At 49.7% G+C, this 21,721-nt stretch overlaps 6 protein-coding genes across 6 annotated transcripts; 4 read left to right on the top strand and 2 right to left on the bottom strand.

Annotated features, from left to right (window-relative positions):
• Positions 1–85: 85 nt before the first annotated feature.
• Positions 86–3,826, bottom strand: N7529_008639 (putative copper resistance-associated P-type ATPase; the record flags this gene model as incomplete). Its single annotated transcript, XM_057244166.1, has 1 exon — positions 86–3,826. The coding sequence occupies one exon, from the start codon at positions 3,824–3,826 to the stop codon at positions 86–88; it is 3,741 nt and encodes a 1,246-aa protein (XP_057095704.1).
• Positions 3,827–4,795: 969 nt separating this feature from the next.
• Positions 4,796–7,226, top strand: N7529_008638 (transcription factor TFIIIB subunit BRF1; the record flags this gene model as incomplete). Its single annotated transcript, XM_057244165.1, has 3 exons — positions 4,796–4,800; positions 4,968–6,043; positions 6,097–7,226. 3 exons carry the CDS (start codon positions 4,796–4,798, stop codon positions 7,224–7,226), a joined length of 2,211 nt encoding a protein of 736 aa, XP_057095703.1.
• A 1,474-nt stretch (positions 7,227–8,700) lies between these two features.
• Positions 8,701–10,861, top strand: N7529_008637 (putative C6 transcription factor; the record flags this gene model as incomplete). The annotated part of the gene is made up of 4 exons (XM_057244164.1): positions 8,701–8,806; positions 8,857–8,989; positions 9,071–10,158; positions 10,224–10,861. The coding sequence occupies 4 exons, from the start codon at positions 8,701–8,703 to the stop codon at positions 10,859–10,861; spliced, it is 1,965 nt and encodes a 654-aa protein (XP_057095702.1).
• Positions 10,862–11,219: 358 nt separating this feature from the next.
• Positions 11,220–11,919, top strand: N7529_008636 (uncharacterized protein; the record flags this gene model as incomplete). The annotated part of the gene is made up of 3 exons (XM_057244163.1): positions 11,220–11,296; positions 11,421–11,542; positions 11,684–11,919. 3 exons carry the CDS (start codon positions 11,220–11,222, stop codon positions 11,917–11,919), a joined length of 435 nt encoding a protein of 144 aa, XP_057095701.1.
• A 565-nt stretch (positions 11,920–12,484) lies between these two features.
• N7529_008635 (ChAPs family protein) lies at positions 12,485–14,902 on the bottom strand (the record flags this gene model as incomplete). Its single annotated transcript, XM_057244162.1, has 7 exons — positions 12,485–12,652; positions 12,702–13,076; positions 13,134–14,044; positions 14,097–14,377; positions 14,430–14,554; positions 14,626–14,767; positions 14,880–14,902. 7 exons carry the CDS (start codon positions 14,900–14,902, stop codon positions 12,485–12,487), a joined length of 2,025 nt encoding a protein of 674 aa, XP_057095700.1.
• Positions 14,903–15,248: 346 nt separating this feature from the next.
• Positions 15,249–21,351, top strand: hir3 (putative transcriptional corepressor of histone genes (Hir3); the record flags this gene model as incomplete). Its single annotated transcript, XM_057244161.1, has 4 exons — positions 15,249–19,525; positions 19,580–19,958; positions 20,015–20,311; positions 20,365–21,351. The coding sequence occupies 4 exons, from the start codon at positions 15,249–15,251 to the stop codon at positions 21,349–21,351; spliced, it is 5,940 nt and encodes a 1,979-aa protein (XP_057095699.1).
• Between the last annotated feature and the right edge of the window lie 370 nt (positions 21,352–21,721).

Genomic DNA, 21,721 nt, shown 5'->3' with positions numbered 1-21,721 from the left:
ACTGTTCACACAGAATCCATGTATATTTTGGAGATGCAAATGTAACGCTAAAAGAAATCATATAAATGAAATCAAACCCCAACCGCTATTTCCTCCGTCTCACAATATTCATAATACTCTCTTTGTCAATTCGCAAGGCCAAACTGCTTGCAACAACAGAGATACTACTCAACGCCATCGCCAACGCAGCCCACACCGGACTGAGTCTCCAGTGTTCGTTGACCATAACCATCTGACCACCAATAGACTTTTCATGGTGGCCACTGACAATGGGATAAAGAACACCAGCAGCAACCGGAACCAAACAGAGATTGTAAACAACCGCCCAGCCGAAATTCATACGAACACGATTGAACACACGGCGACTGAGCATAACCAGCTGCAAGATCGTGCTGAGATCCGAATTCAGCAGGATAAAGCTGGCAGAGTTGATAGCAACGTCCGACCCAGACGCCATGGCGATGCTTACATCTGCCGCTGCCAGAGCGGGCGAGTCGTTGACTCCGTCGCCGACAAAGGCAACAATCGGACGCTGAGTTGTCTTCGGTGCATTGATGGGATTGGGCATGCCATCCGCGGCGCATTCTTGAATCTGGCGGACGAAAGTGGCTTTCTCAGCGGGCAGGACGTTGGCCATGACTTTGGCGCGGGGGATTCCTAGCATGTCTGCCACGGCGTGGGCTGTTGTTTGGTTGTCGCCTGTGCACATGAAGACATCCACGTTGCGCTTCTGGAGCTGTGAGATGATACCGACGGCCTCTGGGCGGATTGTATCCGAGGTGGCGAAGACAATGGCTGGGATGAACACGGAAGTTGCGGCGGATTGGGCTGGAACTCTGCGGAGTGATAATATAGCAGTCGACTTGCCTGCTGACTGATATTTTGATAGAAGATTGGACACAAAGTATGTGTCGGTTCCAGAGGAAAGAACGCTTTGTAGAAGACGTTCATTGCCAATTGCAGCTTCGTACTGCTCATCGTGTTCAGCTCCAGAGACGGTGAATGTTCCTTTCATGCCCTGGCCGGAAATTTCATGAACATCGGAGGATTTGACGGAAGAAGATGTTTGAAATTTGCAGAACTCAGTTATTGCCTGGGCGATTGGGTGATTGCTGCTTTCTTCCAATTTTCGAGCCAAAGCCCATGCGACTTTGGCCATTTCTCCATCGTTGGTCAGAACTCCGTGGTCAGATACTTTGAGGCTTCCGCCTTCCGTCAAAGTTCCTGTTTTATCAAACACGATTGCGTTCAAGCGACTGGCCTCTTGGAAAGCTTCACCGCCACCTTTGACCAAAATACCATGCTTCGCTGCTAGACCACCTCCGACGAATAACGCGGTGGGGGCTGCAAGGGCCAGGCCACAGGGGCAGGCTACCACGAATACTGCAATTGCAAACTCCAGGGCCCAGAATGTCCAACCGCCATGCGCAACATCAAGATATTCTGTGGGGAGCACACTCGAATGACCAAGAGCAAGCCATATGACAAAGGTGGAGATAGCGATCAGGGTGATGATGGGGACAAAGTGCGAGGTGAGAAGGTCAGCAACTCTCTCAAGGGGTGCACGTTTGCTTTGTCCTTCGCGAACCACGGAGATGATTCGATCAAGCATCGATGAACCACCGAGCCCGGTGATTCGAATTCGAGCCGGCTGACCAACGTTTACGGAGCCAGTGTAGACTATGTCGTCGGTTGATTTCTTGACTGGTCGCGACTCTCCCGTCAGAGAGCTTTCGTCGAACTGGTACGAGGCGCTATCGACAATGACTCCATCTGCAGGGGGCGAGGCGCCGTGCGGAATGCTGACAACATCACCAACTTCCAGGAGATCAATACTTGTACGGCTGATCCCATCCTCGGTAGTATCATCATTCAGGAGTGCTTCAGATGGTCGAAGCTTACCCAGAGATGTGACAGCATCGCCGGTTCGGGCTTTGCTGTAAGCCTCCAGAAATCGACCGGCAAGAATAAACAAAGTCAAAAAGACAACGGAGTCAAAATAGGTTGTACTGTGAGCACTTGACTTCGTACCCACAACAGCATCGACTATCAGCACTGCTAGAGATGAGACATAGGCAACAGATGTTCCCGCAGAGATCAAAAGGTTCATGCTACCAAAACGGTAGAACCTCCGAAGAAGCGGGACGCGACTCCCGGGTCGCCACAAGGCATGTATTTCTTTTAAGGCCCGCGTGTGGAACACATCAGTACCATAGAACATAACCGGTGTTGACGTGATAAACAGAGCCCATTCAATGCGAGTCACGCTGCCAGACCACATTGGTTGCTCTAAATACATTCGGACAGAGTTCTCAGAAGAGACCAGAGACATGAACACAATTCCGATGATGAAAGTTGGAATTGCGCTCAGAAAGACGAAGAGCAACCGTATCAATAAACGGCGCTGTTCATGATGCTGAATTGCACGCGACCGGTCTTCAATGCTAGGTGGGTGGTAGACGGTTGCGCGGAAAGAGTCATTCGCCGAGTGGATGGCCGAGATGATTGTGCGGATAGTAAGAGCAGGTGGCTGAGGGGTATAGGTGACTTTGAGAATAGGATGCTTTTCGGTCAGCGCCTCCTCGACAATGACATCTGGAACCGACTTCACAGCCCTCATAATGTTTTGTGGGCAATGGTGACAGAACATTCCATCCACTAAAATGGAGATTGTTCTAGCTTGAATAGTGGGCTTTTCTGGGCTGCCCATCACCGGCGAGATGATACTGACACTAGCATCGTATCCCAAGTCTTCGATCTTTTCTATAATTTTGTCGAGATTCTGCCGGCCTTCAAATTCTACCCTTCCACTATGGGACAGCAGATTTACGGCGACATCGTGGACAAAGGGCAACTCCTCAAGTCCTCGGGTCACACCCCCAACACAGGAGCCACAGGTCATACCGGTGATTGCGATCTCGCTGACGAACTTTGCTGGTGAATCTGCAGACGCTGGCGCTCTGGATATCGGGCCCACCTCATCAAGTGATGCCTCGAAACCAATATCGTCGATTTGCTCAAGTATTTTATCGACATTTTCTTGATGACCAATGTATATTAATGTTGCGCTATTAGTGAGAAGATTCACATTGACTTCTTTCACAAAATCTAGCTGTTGAAGTTGTGAAGTGATGGAGTTGACACATGATGCACAGCTCATCCCGCCAATGCTGATACGGGCTGTGAACTCATTCTCTGGCTCAGAGTCTGCCCCTGGAATCTTTTGCACTGCATTTTCCGGCGTCGATTCGAGTTTTGTAGCAGTGATGTCTTTCTCGTAGTTCTTGCTCGATTGTCGAAAAGTGGTCCGTGGAGACTTCTCTGTCAAAGATCCCAGCTCTGTCTGAGAAGAGTCACGGGAGAGGCTCGACGATTCTTCTTTCTTGCAGGCGTCGCAGTTGGCGATGTGTCGTTTATGCCTGCTGGCCTGGAGTCGTTCTTTGATGTTTGACGAGAAACTAGAAACAGAAGCTCGCGGCGAGGGAAACAATGCGGAGCCACGGTGATTCCAGGAAGATGTATCGAGTTCCCAGACGAGGTCTCCTTGTCGGTCAAAGGTTGTGACATATTGGACTTCAAATGCGGCATGAATGAGTGCGTTGGCGAGGTCGGCGGGCCGGACTGAGGAGGCATGACTGGCGCGCACTTCGTGGGTCAAGATCGTGACATCGATTTCTCTGACAGTAGGTATCTCGGAAAGTACTTCAGTGATATATGCGACACATGAGGCGCAGTGTACATTGCTAACAAAGAAGAGACTTCTTCGGGTATTCGATTCTTGACGGGCGGCCTCCAAATCTGGAACCCGATTCTTTAGAGAAGACATGGCCGGGCAAAATCTCTCTTTGGTATGAAATCTGTCGATCTTGGTGAAAGTGTAGTGTAGAGAGCTTAAGTGCTCATAGAGTAACAAGGTTAAGTATCACGGCGAAGGAAAGAGCGACCAGCGGCGATTTATCGTTGAAAATGTAATTTTAAAAAAAGGATATGATTTGAAATGTCATTACATGTTTCATAAAGAAAGAGAAGAAAGGAAAATCCTAGAAGTGAGTGGATGACTTGGAGCATGGCGAGGATGCGACATTTGTGCGCGAACCACGCACAAATGCCGCATTCCAGACATCTCGGCCATGGCCCCTATGTAGTATGTTGCTAGTGTATAGATTATCAAGAATGGTCTTGTATATCCCGTATAGCCAGGTTCAAAGCAGAGAGGTTCAAAAGAGAACTACCACGTGTATCAAGTGTATCAAGTCTGAGACCTCATGCTGTGCTCATGGTTGATCCAGGTACGCACGCGCCCCCTGGAGGGCATCGCAACGTATATGGACCCGCCTTTCTGACACCGCCTCCTCTAAAGATTATTGAGAAAGAGATTACAATACTTCGATCCTGTACTACCTTGGGTCACTTTTGTTAATCTTAATGAAATTAAACAAGTTGAACATAACAGGCTGTTTGGTAAAAAACTTCTAATTAACTACATAACTAGTTTTGATAAATAGTTAACTATGTAGTTGACTAACCTTCCTAGGTTACCTGGAATCTAAGGCATGATGACTAATAGATTTGGCAGAATGAAGAGGAAGGCGCGACCGAAAAAATCCCATTATTCCGCATTGAGCTAGCGTGTTTGGACGTGATTCATACAATGTACTTTGTACTTATAACTTCCACATGAATCTATATCGCATACTGTCTATTGTATTCTACTAATTCTGATTGTTGAGTAATAAAGCAATAGAACAATAGAACAATATAACAAAGAAACTACAATTACTTGCTTCTCACTTCAATGTCGTGAACCTTGACTTTCAACTCGATTACGTAAGCGGATGAATACTTCCAATTTCTCTCTCGGCTTCTGGTCTCGTCCTTATCGCTGACCGTGACCCATTGATACGAACTTTCGCGACCCAAAAAAAAAGTTACTGTCTATTACATTCACCAATCTCCGAGGCTGCGAGGACCTCGGTTCCTGACCGATCTCCCCTGTCTCTCATCCACATACTGACTTCTCTCATCTTGCAATTTGATCGCAATGTCGGCTCCCAGATCCGGCGTGCGACCAGTCCCTCCCCCCGCCGGCCAGTTGGGCGACTGGCCAGTCTGAAGCCCCCCAGCTCTACTTCTATCAAACGTCCAACATCTATTGGACGTCCTCAAGCACCTAAGCCGACAACGCATCCGAAAACTACCAACTGTCCGAACCCAGGATGCCCTGCCCCGCAAATCGTCGAGGATGGCGGAGTGAAGGTCTGCTCAGGCTGTGGTACAGTCATTAGTGAATCCAACATCGTCTCCGAAGTAACATTTGGTGAATCATCTTCTGGTGCTGCCGTTGTGCAGGGTTCCTTCGTCGGCGAAGATCAAACTCACGTCCGCAGTTATGGCCCCGGCTTCCAGCGCGGAGGTGCCATGGAGAGTCGAGAAATGACCGAGCAAAACGGAAATCGTTATATTACCCAACTATCTCGGGCCCTCCTCATTCCGGAAAGTGCGACCAAGGCCGCTGGTCAAGTTTTCAAGCTTGCTGTTTCTCACAACTTTATCCAAGGCCGTCGCACCAAAACGGTGGCGGCTGTTTGCCTATACATTGCTTGTCGTCGACAAAACGGAAATACAGTCATGCTCATCGATTTTGCCGATGTGCTGATGATCAACGTCTTCAAGCTGGGTCGCTGTTATAAGGCTCTTCTCGATGAGCTCCGCCTGGGTGGCAACGTCTTTCTCATGAACCCTATCGACCCCGAAAGTCTGATTTACCGTTTTGCCAAACAACTTGAGTTTGGCCCGGCTCTCATGGCGGTGGCCGGAGAGGCAGTTCGTATCGTGCAGCGCATGAACCGGGATTGGATGACCACTGGTCGACGCCCGGCCGGTCTTTGCGGTGCAGCACTGATCCTTGCCGCACGCATGAACAACTTCCGCCGAACCGTGCGCGAAGTCGTCTATATCGTCAAAGTTACCGAAACGACTATTAGTACACGTTTGAACGAGTTCAGCTCCACCGAGAGTGGCGAACTGACCGTGGACCAATTCCGTTCCGTCCAATTGGAAAATACCCACGACCCCCTTCCTTCACTCGCGGGCGAGAAGGTCGGAAAAGCATTGTCAAGAGAGTGCCCAAGACAGCGGCCGAAATCGAAGACGACTCCCCAACCGAAAGCGAAGCAGAATTTGTACAACCACATCGCGTAGATGCCGACGGTTTCGCTATCCCCAATCTTCCGATCGATCCTGCTTTGACAGCCGGTGCTCAAGGTCGACGCGCATCAGTAGTCGCCAAAGCCGTCAGTGATGTCATCGAAGATATGAAAAACGAACCGGCCAAATCCAAGGGCAAGGGCAAACGACAGCACGCACCCGAGCCATCTGCCGAGCAGGTTGCGTCTGAAGAGGCGCTCGAAGATGAAATGCGATCTATGCTGGCTCAAGATTCAAATATGGTCCAGAGCGCTGGTTCCGAGCCCCAGCGGCCTGTAGTTTCTGATAGCACTGAAATTGATATCGCGGAATTTGAAGACGACCCCGAAGTCGCCTTCTGTCTGCTCTCGCCAGCTGAGGTTGAGATCAAAGAATCAATTTGGGTCACTGAGAACAAGGAGTACCTCCGTACACAGCAGGCCAAGGCCCTGAAACGGGCTCAGGAGGAGGCAAATGGCGGACCAGCGCCTCGCAAAGCGCGCAAGCGCCGCCGTGGTCGACTCGGCGATGTCACCTACCTGGAAGGCGAAGAGGGCGAAGATGGTCGCAGCTCGCGCGCCTCAACACCCGCCGAAGCAACACGCCGCATGCTCGAGCACCGCGGATACAGCAAAAAGATCAACTACTCTCTTCTTGACACATTGTACGGCGGCGAAGGAGGCGACCCTAAGACAGAAAGCATGAGTCGTAGCCAGAGCCGCAGCCAAAGCGTTGCCTCACGGCGCAGCGTCAGCATCGAGCCAGAAGCAGCTGCCCGCTCTCGCCGCGCGACTCCAGTTAAGAATCGACTTTCCCGTCCTCCGTCTGCTGCACCGCTCCCTACGCCACCCTCGACTGCCCCAGCTGCTACTCAGAACTCTGCCAAGTTAAACAAGGCCGAGGCTGCTCCTGATATGGTCGAGGCGCCGGATCCAGATGACGAGGAGGAGGATGAAGAAGACGACAATGACGATGGTCTCGACGATGCATTTGCGGGTGGTTACGAAAGTGACTATGACTATGGGGACGACGACGATTGAGGAAGTTGCTCTCAGAAAATAAGTTGCATTCTTTTTGTCCTCTGGATGGTTTGGGAGTTATTAGGATGTGATTGTCATCCGCTTGCTTTTAGCTGCGTCTTTGGTCTTACGGCCTTCGAATGATACCATGTGAAATAGCGTAGGCATTGGGTTTCGTCCATGCAAAGGATACTACTTGGGTTTTCCAAATTTCAACTGATATTCGGTTCCGCCAAATCTAGTCTCTATAGAACCCTGCTAAATTTAAGTATCATATTCATCCTTAGACCTCCAGTACCTACCTCTGGTCACTCTACGGGGTTTGGTCCTACTTAGCATCTAACAAGCCTGGACAACTGGTGTGTCGAAAGTCTTCCAATGAAATGGCATTATGTAGATTTTTCATATCTTTTGCTCTTTGCAGTCTCCAGCAGCTCTGCAAATTTTGCGGCCTGGGCAAATTGTCGACCTGTATTCCACTGCAGATATAGAGTGACGATCTTACAGTGGAAACAGTTTGCAAATGTGAAGATGGTGAATTAAATACCTAAGAGCGGTCTCTAAAAAGAGAGGCTGGTGAATGTTGGAGCCGGCTAAGTAGCACTATTATTATAGGAGTCTGTTGTAGCTTCAAGATTGGATGAAGGTAAAGTGAAATTAAAGTGAAAAGGGTAACTAGGCAGTGAGAGGGTAGGTGAATACGTGTACTATCTATGGGAAGGTGTTGGAGTGAATTTATAGGCAAGAGCGAGGGAAGCATATTTAGACAGCTCAAGCCTCTACACACACTTACATACACACTTACATACACACTTACACACATGTATGTATATCTATAGTAAGTTAGACGTAAATATATTTCAAGGAAACATCTGAAGTTCATGCCCGCATTTCTCTCCGCATTCGCATCAAGTCCGAGGCGATCTTTGCCTGGTCCTCCGCACCGGACTTAGGCCGGCGCACAGCAGTGGATCTGTTTGCACGAATCGCCTTTGAAATATCTTCGTCCAGGGCCCTCGGGGGACCCTCTCTGACCCATTCTTCTCAATTGGATGTTGGATTCCGGGGTATGTAAGCAACACTCATGGGGATTGCCTAGGAAGAGGCTGTGCGCGTACAGTAGATGTCGAGTATTCATGGATTTCGAACAGTGTCTCTAAGTCTATCAACTTCAATAACAATGCTTATTTCGAAGAAAATTAACCAGAATAACAACGATGATTGCTTTGATCCGTGCCACATGAGATTTCGGGAAAGTCGAGTCCGCGGGGGTCAGAGTCACACATTGTTTTTGTTCTAACTCTTCCATTCTTGTATTCTTTCATTGACCTTTCTTACCTCATTTATTCTCACTAGAGTCGCATGTCACCTTGATCTGATCTCACCTCGGCTCAATTCAAGACATTGTACTCCAGCTCTCCCCCCACCCCGAATATTTTGCCCCTAATCCGCATGCCCGGAGCATCACCGATTCCTTCTCTTGAGCAATCACATCATGGATGCCGCAACTCCACTGAAGCGGTCATCCGAGGATGCAAATTTAGAGTCGCCCCGAGTAAACAACACACGGTCTGCGCCCAAGATCTCCAAAGCTCGTGCCTGTGAGTCTTCCCCACACCGTCTCCGACACCCACTCACTAACGTGGAGCAGGCGCCGAATGTAAGCGCCACAAGATTCGCTGCGAATTCCGACCAGGAGAGTCAAATTGTACAAAATGTATTCGCAGCGGTATTAAATGCGTTATAAATGACTTTTCGCAAAAGTTTGTCGAGGATGATGGGATGTAAGTGTGCAAGTCTGACCCCGCTCCTGAGTTTGGAGCTTCGAAACTACCAGCGCAGATGCTAATTCATTGGTCCTATAGCTGGAAATCCCAGGCGAATGCGACCATGCATCAGCTGCAGGCAGCTGTATCGCATCTATTGCAACAAGGCGGGTTACCTGACCTCTCGACCTATTCTTCTGGGGACACTGTGAATCTCAATGGACCCAGTCCCGCCACGTCGTCGCATCATGACCACCGTCCCTCAATCGATCGGGCGCAGACACACACCAGTCATCAAGAGGGACCCGGGGTCGTGATGGACGTTACTCGGGAGCCGTCGCCGGAGCAGGATCTCCAAAACCCAGAATTAGTTCCTGCTCCCATGCGTAGTTTATACGAGGTGACGAAATTACGAAATTTGAGGAACAATCATGTCGAGGCACCTAAGCAGACGTTGTTAGAGGAAGATTTCATCTCCCGGGGTCTGATCTCGCTCCACGAAGCAGAGGAATTATTCGCATACTTCAGTCGCACCATGAACCAGCTACTCTGGGGTGGAATAATTCTTGTACACCGCGATTTAACATCCGTCCGTCGCGCCTCGACCCTTCTTTCGGCTGCCGTTTTGACCGTAGCGGCACTCCATATCCCGAACCGCACCGAAACCTTGAACCGGTGCTACAGCGAGTATGTATCGCTTGTCTCCAACATGGCCCTCACGCGGGCCCACACTCTTGATGACATCCGGGGTCTCTGCGTGGGGGCTTTTTGGCTATCTGAGTTGAGCTGGAAGCTGTCCGGACACGCGGTGCGAATTGCGACCGAAATGGGCCTTCATCAAAGCTACCAGCGCTTGACTCGTGGACATACAGATCAGTATGAACGCGCCCAACTTTGGTACTTGCTGTACGTATGCGACCATCATTTTAGTATTGCCTATGGTCGGCCGCCTGTCATCCACGAAGATGTGGTGATCCGCAACCACGAGACCTTTCTTGCGCTGCCGATGGTTGTCCCCGGAGACATTCGGCTTTTAGCCCAAGTTGCTCTTTTTATGATTCTGACCGAGGCGTATCGGATGTTTAGCAGCGATACGGAGCAGGCATTGAGTGAAGAGGATTTTGGGCAGTTGCGCGTATATAACGTTGCAGTAGATCAATGGCGACTTCTCTGGCAACCCCGATCCGGTAAGTTCTCTATTGACTCATTATCCACAACTGTTCGCCCTAACATCCATTGGAATCCATCACAGCTGATAGTGCATATGTGCGAACGTATCCTTCCAAGGGAGTGGTGCTGCACTATCATTTCGCCAAGTTCCAACTTAACTCACTTGCTCTCCGTGCGCTTTCCCCGTCTAATACACCAGTGTTTTCTATGGATCGCAAAGAATCGGCAAATATCGCAATTTCATCGGCGATGGCATGCCTCAACATGGTACTCGAAGAACCTGACATTCGTGATGCGATTGTCGGAGTCCCCATCTTTACTCACACTATGGTTACATTCTCCGCCGTTTTCCTACTCAAGGTTGCTATAAATTGGAATACAGCTTACCTAAGTATCAATGCTCGCCAAGTACGACGACTAGTCGAGCGCGTGATTGAATTGATGAATTGTGTCTCTGCAGGCGAGCGCCATCTCACCCGACATATCGCACGAGGATTGGGCAAGATGCTCGAGCGGTTCGATTCCTGGGAAGCAGCTTGGCAGTTCCGGGGCAGCGCCCCTACAATTGAAGGGCGCGATGTCCCTGGGGGAGCCAACGCAATGGCGCAAGGATTCCCCCCGCCAGACTTGATTTATGGCATGGTCGGGACATATGGATTCGGACTTGACGAGAACCTGCTTGATCCGAGTATGGCGGATTTTGAGTTCTTGACGCAATGACAATGGAGAGATTTGAAAAGAACCTTGGAAGGTGAAACAGGTTGAATACCGCGGCATATGCGGAATGTAAATAACGACACGCACTTCTGCAAAAACCACGCATCACTCCTACGGAGTGTAAGCTATCATATCAACCCTAATTATCCTGTCACTCCCGTGTCGTCACCGTCACCTCCGCTTATGCCCCCTCCCTTCCTAGAGCTACGCAGTGGTGGCTCGCTCATTTTTCCCTTTTTTTTTGTCTCCCCCTATATATTTCCCGTCCCCCCAGCTTAGGATTTTTGCCAATTCACCGAACCCTCTTTCTTACACTATATTTCCATCCTTATACTAAGTTAATTCCACCTAATTATTTACTATGACCACTCGCAAGAGAAAGCAGGACGCCGAGGAGCTCCAGGCCCTCCCTAGCGACGAGAGCGAAGAGGAAGAAGAGTGAGTTATATCCTCCCTCATTAGCATTAGTCACGCAATCGCGAAACCATCGTGGCTTGAGACTCACTTCGCACGAGCTCTCTATCACAATTAGCCCTTGCTAACTTGACCGCGCAATGGATAGATATGAAGACTCCGAGCCTGAACTAGCGGAAGGAAGTGACGATGGTGAAGAAGAAGAGCCCGAGGGCGCATCCGAGTCAGATGAAGACGAGGATGAAGAGGAAGAACCAGCCAAAGACGAAGGTATGTTTCTCTTGGACGCCCTTTCCACACTCTGCCTCTCCCTCTCCCTAGCCCTATTCGCAATGTTGTCTCGTCCCATAATGATGCCATGTCCCATCTATCGCCAATTCCCGAGTTTCCTGCTAAGTGACCCTTCTCCAGGCCCGCCGGTAGCCAAGAAACAGAAGACCGCGCCCATAGTCGATGACGACGAGGGCGTCGAGGTCGCTGAGACTGATAAGGACGATGAGCCTGTCGAGGAAGAAGGCGAGGAAGAGGCAGCTGCTGATACGGCTAAGAAGAGCGGCCCTGCTGCAGCTGCTGTTAAGGAAAAGGGCGGCGTCGTTCCTAAGGAGTCGGATCTGTCTGAGATCGAGGCGGCTGAGGAAGAGGAATAATGTTGCGACTAGGATCTAGTTCCAAAGCAGAAGTATATGTCGTCAATGCTTCTGTTTGGAGGGTCGGATTGCTAAATGCGATAGTTTCTCATATTCGATGTTCTGCTGAGCGATTTAGGAGAGTAGATTTAGGCACGATGGTTCTTTTGAAGGTCGGATGTAGATGTTGGCTAGTGTAGGAAATCAGCCAAGTCTCCCTGTGGTCTTGGGGATTTGGCGATGTCATGCATGCCCACAAGCCCTGGAGTATTTGTCCAGGCTCATTGACTGGTTATGTCTGTGGCGTCTTTCCACTGTGGGGATTTATGCAGACCTTAAGTTACTAGACTACTTTATGCGAACCACCGTGATCCACTTACTCAAACGCACAACTCCAAAGCCGGGAAATATACACAATTAATCAAATTTTAACAACGAAGAGGGGGAAAGGAGACGTAATCAATCCAGGATGGTCATTAGCCCTGCGCCCCGCTTTCTATCTTGATATTCAGGGAAGACATAAAACACTATGGCCTCATAAAAGACGGCCCTTTCAACTCGTTCTCTGATTATAAGTTGCCTAGCTTTAAGTATCGCTGCCACTGCTGCGGAAAGTCGCACACAGTTGGCAGTACTGGTGTGTGAGATCTAGGACAGCTTGAGGCAAGTTCGTCGCTTGAACAATGCTGCGGACCTTCACGGCGCCCTCTTCTTCAATCAGCTTGCGAACCAAGAACAAGAGCTCAGGAGAGAACTGGAGAATGGTTAGATGCGGTCGAAATCATGGCGGAAGGGACACATACCTCCGAGTACCAACGATATTGCCAGGCGATTAGACGGATCAACGCGCCGAGCATGCCTCGGGTGTCATTTCGCTGCTCGTAGAGTTTCAGGACACCACGCATGGCCTTGGGCGAAAATCGAGCCGCAAGACAGTTTTGATATGCCTCGATGCTCTCATCGAAATGGTGGAGTCGCTGAGCGAGCTCGCCAAGAATCTCCCACTCAGTGGCAGACTTCTTGTACTCCATTGCTTGCTGATGATACTGGGCCATTTCGGTTCTCCAGATAGTATAGATGCGAAGGTCCTCAAACAAGACCATGAACAGGTTGTCTAGCCATCTTTCACAAAGACGCTTGTTGTGGAATTGTGTATATGAGCTGTGAGACGGATCAGGCTGTAAGACGATCAGTTAGCATGTCAATCTAACAGACTCCTGTACAATGTAACCTACATCCTCATTTCCAGATTTTGCAACCTCGGAGGCCACTGTTTGTTCCGGTCGCTCGAGGGGGCTTTGCGCGTGATTAGTCGCATCTCCATTGTGGGTTCCAGCCAGGGAGCCAGAGTCATCTTCAGTCTCAAGGCTGTTTCCGTTCGTCTCTGCTCCTAGGGATTGCGCAGGCTTGTGAACTTGTTTCCGCTCAACCCGGTACTCCTCTTCCATGACAAATACCTCACTACGGGCCTTCAAGAGTTGATCCCAGCCAATGGTAGCAGCGATCTTTGTCAGCAGGTTGTAAGCCTTCAAGAATGTACCTTGGTAGTTAGCGGCATGGATCTTGCGCAGAGAAGGGTGGACATAGTCGTGCGGGTCTCCCTGCTTTGGCTGGCCTTCGTCGAGTTCATCGAGAATGCTTTCAGCAAGGATTGGGAGCATAATTCGCGAGGGTTGGGGCATGCGAGGAGTGTCTTTGTCTTGATATGTGAACATGGGACAGGAGTTCAGAGTCAGAAGTGCCAGGTCCCATTTTTCCATGCTGACGTAGACCTCAGCAAGGCGAGCCCATGTGCTAAACTCACTGGGAGCCGCAGTCACTGCGCGCTTGGCGCATTCAAGCGCCATGTCACCTTCGCCCTTGCTCTGACAGAACGATGCTTGGCAATCAAGCAGAGCATAGTCCATCGGCACATCTTGCAAAGCATCATACATTAAGCGCACTGCTTGCACCTCCTCATCTGCCATTATCTGTACGCGAGCGAGGAGCGATGAAACTTCCACGTCCCTGGTGCGGAGTTTCTCAAACAAATTGATTCCAGATGTGTAGCGGCCGGTAGTACGAATGTATTTGAGAATTCCGGATGTGAGGTGGTTGCTCACGGTGTTGGGGACTTGTGTTTCGGGGTCGGAGCTCAATTGACGTCCTGTTACGTTATTAGCCCGAGACAAAAGAGACAAGAGGTTAGAGATCCATACCGAGGAAGAAAAGTTTCTCAGCAGCATCCAGGAACTTGTGCTCCATCTCTGTGTTTGTCACGGGGTTGAATCGTCGAACTCCGACGATTCTCTTGACAGCATCACCGCTTCCATCGTCCGCATAGTGATAGGCTCTCAGAACGGAGCAGAGGAAAGTTTCGAGCCAAAGAGCTTCAGTGGCAACCCGCTTGTCGCCCCGTTCATCAATGCAGTAGCTCTCCAAACTTCCGGGGATTTTGACTTCAACGCGCATATCGAGGTGGGAGAATGCATTGTAGCAACTGGATAACTATCAGCATATGAACAAAAGATTGCCCCAATTGATGTTCTCACCAGTATATGCCCGATACCACTTTATGTGTTTTATCGAGAGGAGAGAATGTGAGGGTGTTAACGTAGGCGGCTAAGCTAGCGGACGAAGAAGCATCAATTCCGGTGACATGATGATAAACGCCGGTCTATCATGGGGGGGAAATCAGTCAGTCGGTCGCACAGCGTCAATTGGATCATAGCAAAGCGATAAGCGTACCTGACGAGTCGAATTGGCCTTGGGTTGCTTGACCAAATAAACCAGATCTGGGGGGCCTAGTTCTCGCAAGCTCTGCAAGGATTCTGTGCGCGCATCGACCGCAACATAGATCTCATCCTCCTCGTGGATTCTAGATAGTGCGCTATATGTCAGTCATAATTCCTGGGATTTCCGCGGCTGCTGCTGTGATCGCTGTCGAGCAATGGCCATGTGCACGCAACCCGGGGAACACGTAACCGGGGGATGAGACATACTCAGGAACAGCGGGCGCAACCATGGCGCCTGCACAAGGGCGACAGGATCAAAGATAGGGGTATAAAAAAGAGAAATTCCACGAAAACCAAACAACTAGTCAGGGGTTGCGATGAGTGGAAAGGAATCTTGGTCTTAGAATACTCGAACGTTTGTACTCCGTACCGTCCCAAAATACTTCAGGCACCAAGGCGCTCAGGCACTCAGGCCCCAATTACACGATTGGTTCAACGCGTGATAACGTGTCCGCGATAACAATTTCATCATTACCATTATTGCCTGCAGGCTCTCAGTCTTTGCAGGCTCTGAGATGCGGTTTCCTAGTTTCTCTCTTCATCTAATTGTTTAGGGACCCGCGTGGGGCTCACACTATGTCGAGCTGGGTCGCATTGAATGTTGAGCCCGATGAAGCCATCGAGGAGGAGGTGGACGATACCAAGGAGTTGCAGATCGAGGAAGCTTTGAAGCTTTACTACAGTGCCTTGAAGCTACATTCACAAGGTCCAAGCTTCTATCCACAAGCCGCTGAGGCATACGAAGCTCTACTCAATTCGGAGATCTTTAAATACCCAGAGTCTTTCTCCGATTTCAAAAGGGGTGTATTCGACGAGGTGGAGGCCCAAGAGGTCTCTGACGAAAGTGTCACAGAAACTCTCACTGAATTCAACGCCAGTGACTCTGCCTCTAGCTTATTCCAAACGCTATACCTGTCCTATAAGAACCATGGCAAATTCGTCCTCGACTCAGTACAAGACTCTATACGAACGGCGCCTCAAACCTCCGAAACCGAACAAGAAGCACAAAGCAAGTTGTCCGAGGCATCCAGAAAAGCACTTATATCTTTTGGAGATGCACTGGAACGAGATGATTCGGACCTGAATCTTTGGAGACAAAGCGCTAGATTAAGCAGTGCCTTGCACAGCTATCGTCTATCTCGGTATTGCTTGGAGAGTGTACTAGCAGACGATGATAATCGGCTGGAATTGCGATCAGAGCAACTTGGCCTGGAGGAAATTTTTGCGGAGAAACGCCTGCGAAGCACACTTGAGTCACTTTTGGACCGGATGTCTGCTTCGCAGATTCCAGTCAAGCGGCCCAAAAAAGCTCTCTTAAAGTACCTGAAACAGCATGAGGATCCCTTTCCAACTCTGCCCGCTCTTCCAACCGATTTGCAGAACCTGGATCCGTCCAAAGGACCTCTTGCCATACACGCATCACGTCAGGAAATCACACCCGCTAATCCAACCTGGGAGTCAGTTGGCAAGGCACTTCTTCAGGCTCTCGATGATCGAGATAATGCCTCGCTTGCTGATGTCCCTAGCCAGTCTATACACATTGTTCTACCGGCCAGAAGTTCCCAAGATCCAGATACACTTGCCCTAAAGACAGAGGACACGGAGATGACCATCGATGCCGAGGGGCAGGAGGGTAAGGCTGATGAATCCGAGCAGCCTGATATGGTCCCGGCACAAACAACAGAAGACGATGCAAAGCCAGAACATAGCGCATCAGAGCCAGCGAAAGAGCCTTCCGAGGCAGGCGAAGAGCATTCATCCATTGACCAGAGTGCTGAAAAACAATTAATGGAGTCATTGGAACGTCAATCTGCGCAGCCCCATGACCAACAAGCGGAACAGGAAGAAAATAACCCAGACGACGCTGACCCGAGCTCTCCCACTGACTTTCGTAAAAGGTCGTCCGCTTCGGCAGCGAACGAAGAGCCGGAGGGGGGACGCATGAAAAGCAGACGAACAAGAGCTCGAGAGTCCAACGCCGAAGCTCTGGCACAACCCGAAGAAGTTGCTTTTGATCAGGAAAAGTACTATGGAGACCGCCTCGAGGTTTTCATCAATGCCGATGATTGGATGTTTAGCACAGTCGAATCCCTGTTCTCAAAGGTTGGAATCGAGGCGCTTGGTAGCATCGAGAATCTTAGGGCAAAGTGTACCGGGAAGAACGACTCATCCAATTCTCCTAATGACCCCGAGACACGACTGTTACAAGATTTCCGAGGCCTCATCAAAACATGGGATGATGAGAAGTCTCGCTTGATGCAACAAAAAGATGACCTATCGTCATTGAAGGACATTCGTGGCACAAGCAAATCTGGGCTCGCTGTGTTCCTGGAGCACTCAAGGAAGGGTGCTCGGAAACCAGCCGTCGAAGAAGAGCTTCCCTCTGGGGAACAGCTGTATGACTTCTCCAATGCCGTCAACTCCGACTGGCTACATCCTCATGATACTTCATTTGAATGGCTCAAATGTCTTCTTATGCCAGAGTTTGGCCAAGAATCCTCAAGCTGGTCCACGGCAAGATCAACATACATATCTTTTCTATGGCCGCAAGACCTCAAGGAGACAGTTGTGCAACTCTTGCTTCGGGAAGACGAATTTCTCTACCGAACTTGTGGTGAACTGATCGCAAACCTTGAGAGTCGAATTCTTGACTCGAGCAGTGGATTTCCTTTTGAATATCGGGCGAGAGATTTCTACGAACTTGGGATGATCCAAACCATTTACGAGCTTCATTTGGACATATTCTCTTCAGCTGAGAATGTTGCCAATGAGACAGTAGAGGAAACAAGTCTTGCGCAGCGGGATTGTTTGGCTCGCTGGGGCATGTTGGCCCGAACATCTATTGACCATTTCGTTGATCATGGTCCGACAGGCCAATGCCAGCAAGACCTCACTCTCCGTCATCTTTGGGCATCTGTATTCCATGTCAATCTTGCCGGGGATGCGCAGCGAGAACATGTTTTACTTTGTCTTCAAGATCTGAAGCAAATCCTTCAGTCATTTGGTAACCCGAGTTTCAATCTCGTCAACAATTCTATCATGTCAGAATTATCTGGTTCCGTGATAGACCAAGAGGTCTTGAAGCTTAAATGCATGGACTTCTTTGCCAAGGTGTTCAACTCGGATTCAGAGGATCCAGTTACTCTCATCGAGGCGATCGAGCCGATCCTTGAACCCACGTCGGTTGAGTACGCTGAAACACCGGTGGAAAATGATCTGAATCACCCAACGTCACATCTTAGTGAGATGGCCGCGTTTCTCGATAGAGGGGATGCTACATTACGATTATTCCTCTGGCGCAGACTTCAGGAAGCGTACCAAGCCATTGATTATCCGCCTAAAGTTGTATCTTGCTACTTGCGAAGCATCGAAGTTGTGATGACAGAACTCGAGGCAGCGAAGCACATTGAGGAAACAGATCAACATCGTCAAGTCTCTTTACTTGGCTGGCTCAAAGCCCTTGATGGCATCTTGGCCAAAGCGATACCACTGGTTCTCGACGAGTCGGACAAGGCATTTGAGTGCTTCGATATAGAGCATCTCCAAACCTCTATGTCTGCTGTAGCTCGTCTCATCAGGCTTCTGCACAGCTTTGTTCTATACGAAGACTCAGTGCGCGTGGGTCAGATTTCGGGTCGTGATTTCCGTGGGACGTTACTGAAAACGCTTGAAAACTTCAAAGACAGAATGCGAGAGCTATATGTTCGGTGTTGGATCCTGCAATACACCATGTTCATGGAGGCAATTACCCAGAACAAAGAACTTTTCGATGATCCACTCGAAGACAGGGTTCATTTCCTTCGCTCCGTCCATAACGCACTGGGTGTTCGATCAATGTGCAGGTACTCACAAAAGAGATTCTTAAAGCTTTTGAAAGCAGAACTCTTTGGTCTCGAGACTAAAGGAGACTATGAATTTGACATCTGTCAAATACTCCTGGATCTTCATGGCATCAAATTCTCACAGTTCGATGGTACCATTGACCATGGATGTCCTTCCGAGAAACTGGATCGCCCGACAGCAATCATGATGATCGATTTCGTTTTGCAGCAGGCCTACAAAATGAATATGAAGGACTTGTCCAAGTCTGAGTTAAAAATTACCATCGAAAAACTGCAGCAAGCAATCGGCCCCGCTAAGGCCTCTTCTCAGACACCCCAGCTGACGTTCAATCGCCGCATCGTCAATGCGTATCTCAAGGCTGCCCTTAACCCAGCAAATCTTCTGCGCGCTGTTCAGGGTATCACAGAGCTTTCAACGACAATTGTCCCTACCGAAAACGCTAAAATTGCTGCAAAAGGCTGGTTTTTCCTCCTCGGTCATGCTGCGCTCACCAAGTTTCGATCCCAAAAGCGTATCACCCCTGGTTCCACAACTGAACTTGACGACGCTATCGGCTTCTTCAGACAAGATCTAGATCACGGGACTGGAAGGTGGGAAACATGGTATCGCCTTGCCCAAACTTACGACTCAAAGTTGGATGAAGATATCACATGGACAGCTGATAAGATCAATAACAATCGCGGGGACTTGGCAGCACTGCAGCGCAATGCTATTCATTGTTACGCAATGGCCGTTTCTACTGCCATCAGAACTGCGGATCCGACGGCTGAGACTAGGGCTGTGATGTCAGATCTTTACTCGGACTTTGGTCTGCGCATATACGCCTCCTCTCGGGAGCCGCTATCCATGGGTGCCTTCAGTGTTACGGACTTTCCTCGGCATTTTAGCAGCGAAGAAAGCCAGCAAATGTACAAGGGAACGCCTTTCAAGGAGATGTCGCTGTATTCGGCATGGAACTTTGCTAGCAATCTTCTGAAGCAGGCAACTGGTGACAAATCCAAGCGATGGATGTAAGTGGCCGAATACTGACTGTGGAAACTTTCAAGTATGTTAACGATGAATAGGACTCATTATACCCTTGGCAAATGCCTTTGGAAAATGTTCAACAGTGACGATTCTTTGAGGACGACATCCAAGAGGGTTGAATTACAAGAAGTCCTGAATGCTCTTCTCGATGCTATCAATGCCCTTCCACAGCGAAGGGACTCCCGGTCTGACCCAATATTTGAGCCCCACTTCAAGCTCTTCTCTGTCGTGCACAAGGCGGTCCTTCGAGGATACATGGCGGTGACTGAAGGGAGCAAAATTCTCTTTGCAATTCCATGGGCCCGTAAAGTTGATGCCCCGGAGAACATGGAGGGGTGGAATCCATATATACTTGAAGTTCTCAAGAAGTTTAAGAGTGCCGACAAGTCCAATTGGCATCATCGCATGAGCGTCAAGGTATGTATCATCTTCATCAGTACTGTTGATAATTCAACGGGCTGACCTAGCTTTAGGCTGCGCATATCTTTTACGACGAACAGCAGAATGCGACTGCTGCTCTAGCTGCTAAGCAGGAACTTTCCCAAATATTCACCAAAACTCTCACCATTCAGGTTTGGCGACCAGAATTTGAACGTCCAGGACGTCATTTCGTTTACACAACTCGTTACGTCTACTTTTTTGTCGGCTTACTTGATCAACTCGATGATCGCGCAAGCCTGGATCAGTTGTTACGCCGCGTGAGAAAGAAGCAAGGCGATTTCTTCAACCACACCAAGCTGTGGGAAGACTGCTGTCTTATTTATGCGAAAGTAAGGATCCATCATCTATCGCAAGTAACTTCCCTAGCTAACAACAGTCGCAGTTGATCCGCCGCGCAGCCAAGATCAGCGAAGGCCACGAGGAAAGCATCTTCAAACCAATCGGCTGGGAAGAGTTCTCCACGAAGACAGCCCGCATGGAAAGCCTCCCACAGCTAGCTCCAGAAAGCCAGGTCGTCCTCGAATTAGTCCGGGACGCCCTGGAACTCAAAAAGCTCAACAACAACCTAATGAAGATCACCATGTTCGAAGACCTGATCGCGGACCTCTACGCCCGACTATACGAGATCAACGCCCCCCATCTAGTCGAGCAAGCAACGGACGAAAACAAAGAAAAGATGAAAGTCGACCACCTCCTCATGCTCGGCGACGGCCCAACCGAAGCCTCAACCTCAACCTCACCAACCACCCTCCCTACCTTGGAGACTCCGGCGCCCCGAGGCCGGACAAAGGGCATCGCCCGCCGCGATATCCAGAAACGCGCCGACACCATCGTCAACACGAAGCTGGCTCCTCGCGCTATCGCAAATAGACTCGCTTCTGCTGGCGACACCGACCCGCCTGCGACACCGCAGGGCCCTGGGTCAACGCCTGCGGGCTCTGCCTCAGCGGCTCGTGGCTCCATCAAGGTTGTTATTTCAGGTGGAGATACGTCGGCTGAGCAGCGTGATGAGCACGATGGCGGGGACGAAACTGAGATGAGTGAGGCTGAGGATACGAAGCTGGAGGAGGGGACGTCAGCGCTTTTCCCTCACGTTACTGATGCGGAGGAGATAGGGACTGGCGATGAGGATGCTGAGGATGGTAATGAGGAGGAGGATGATCATGAGGGGGATGAAGGTGAGGGTGTTACCTATATGGAGGGTGATGAGGATGATGAGATGCAGGATGAGGAAACGAGGTTGGAGGAAGACGACGACAAGAATGCCACTGCCGATCAGTCTGCCAACGAAGCTGAGGGTGAGACTATCAATGACAAGCAGGACGGCGGAGAACCGGATGCAATGGATATCACACCTGCTGAGTCTTGAGGGGTTCGTTTTGCATTTCAGCCTTTTTTTTTATGGAGGGCCTTAGTTTTTTTTTTATGGAGCACATGGGAGGACGTTTCCCTAAGAGACAGAACTATTTAGAACTGCTCGCTGGCGTTGGGAGACCGGTTGCTATGGATGGCTTACGAGCTAGCATGTACAATACAATATTCACACGTTCCAAAACTGGTATTCAGGACAGAAAATATCAAAAATTTTCAAACAAACATGAAATCCAAAACGCCTCGGCCAGGGGATATCTTCGTATCAAACAAAAAAAACAAACAAAGTGATTAAAAGTTTTAGTATCTTAGACATGGGGAGAAGAAGAATCAATCGTGAGGGTCGTGAAGGTAAGAGATAGACGGGA

This window comes from Penicillium soppii (assembly GCF_028829465.1).
Source record: "Penicillium soppii strain IBT 18220 chromosome Unknown utg000006l, whole genome shotgun sequence".
NCBI lineage: Eukaryota > Fungi > Ascomycota > Eurotiomycetes > Eurotiales > Aspergillaceae > Penicillium > Penicillium soppii.
The sequence above is the reverse complement of the archived record's forward strand: the minus strand, read 5'-3'. Positions and strand labels throughout refer to the sequence as shown.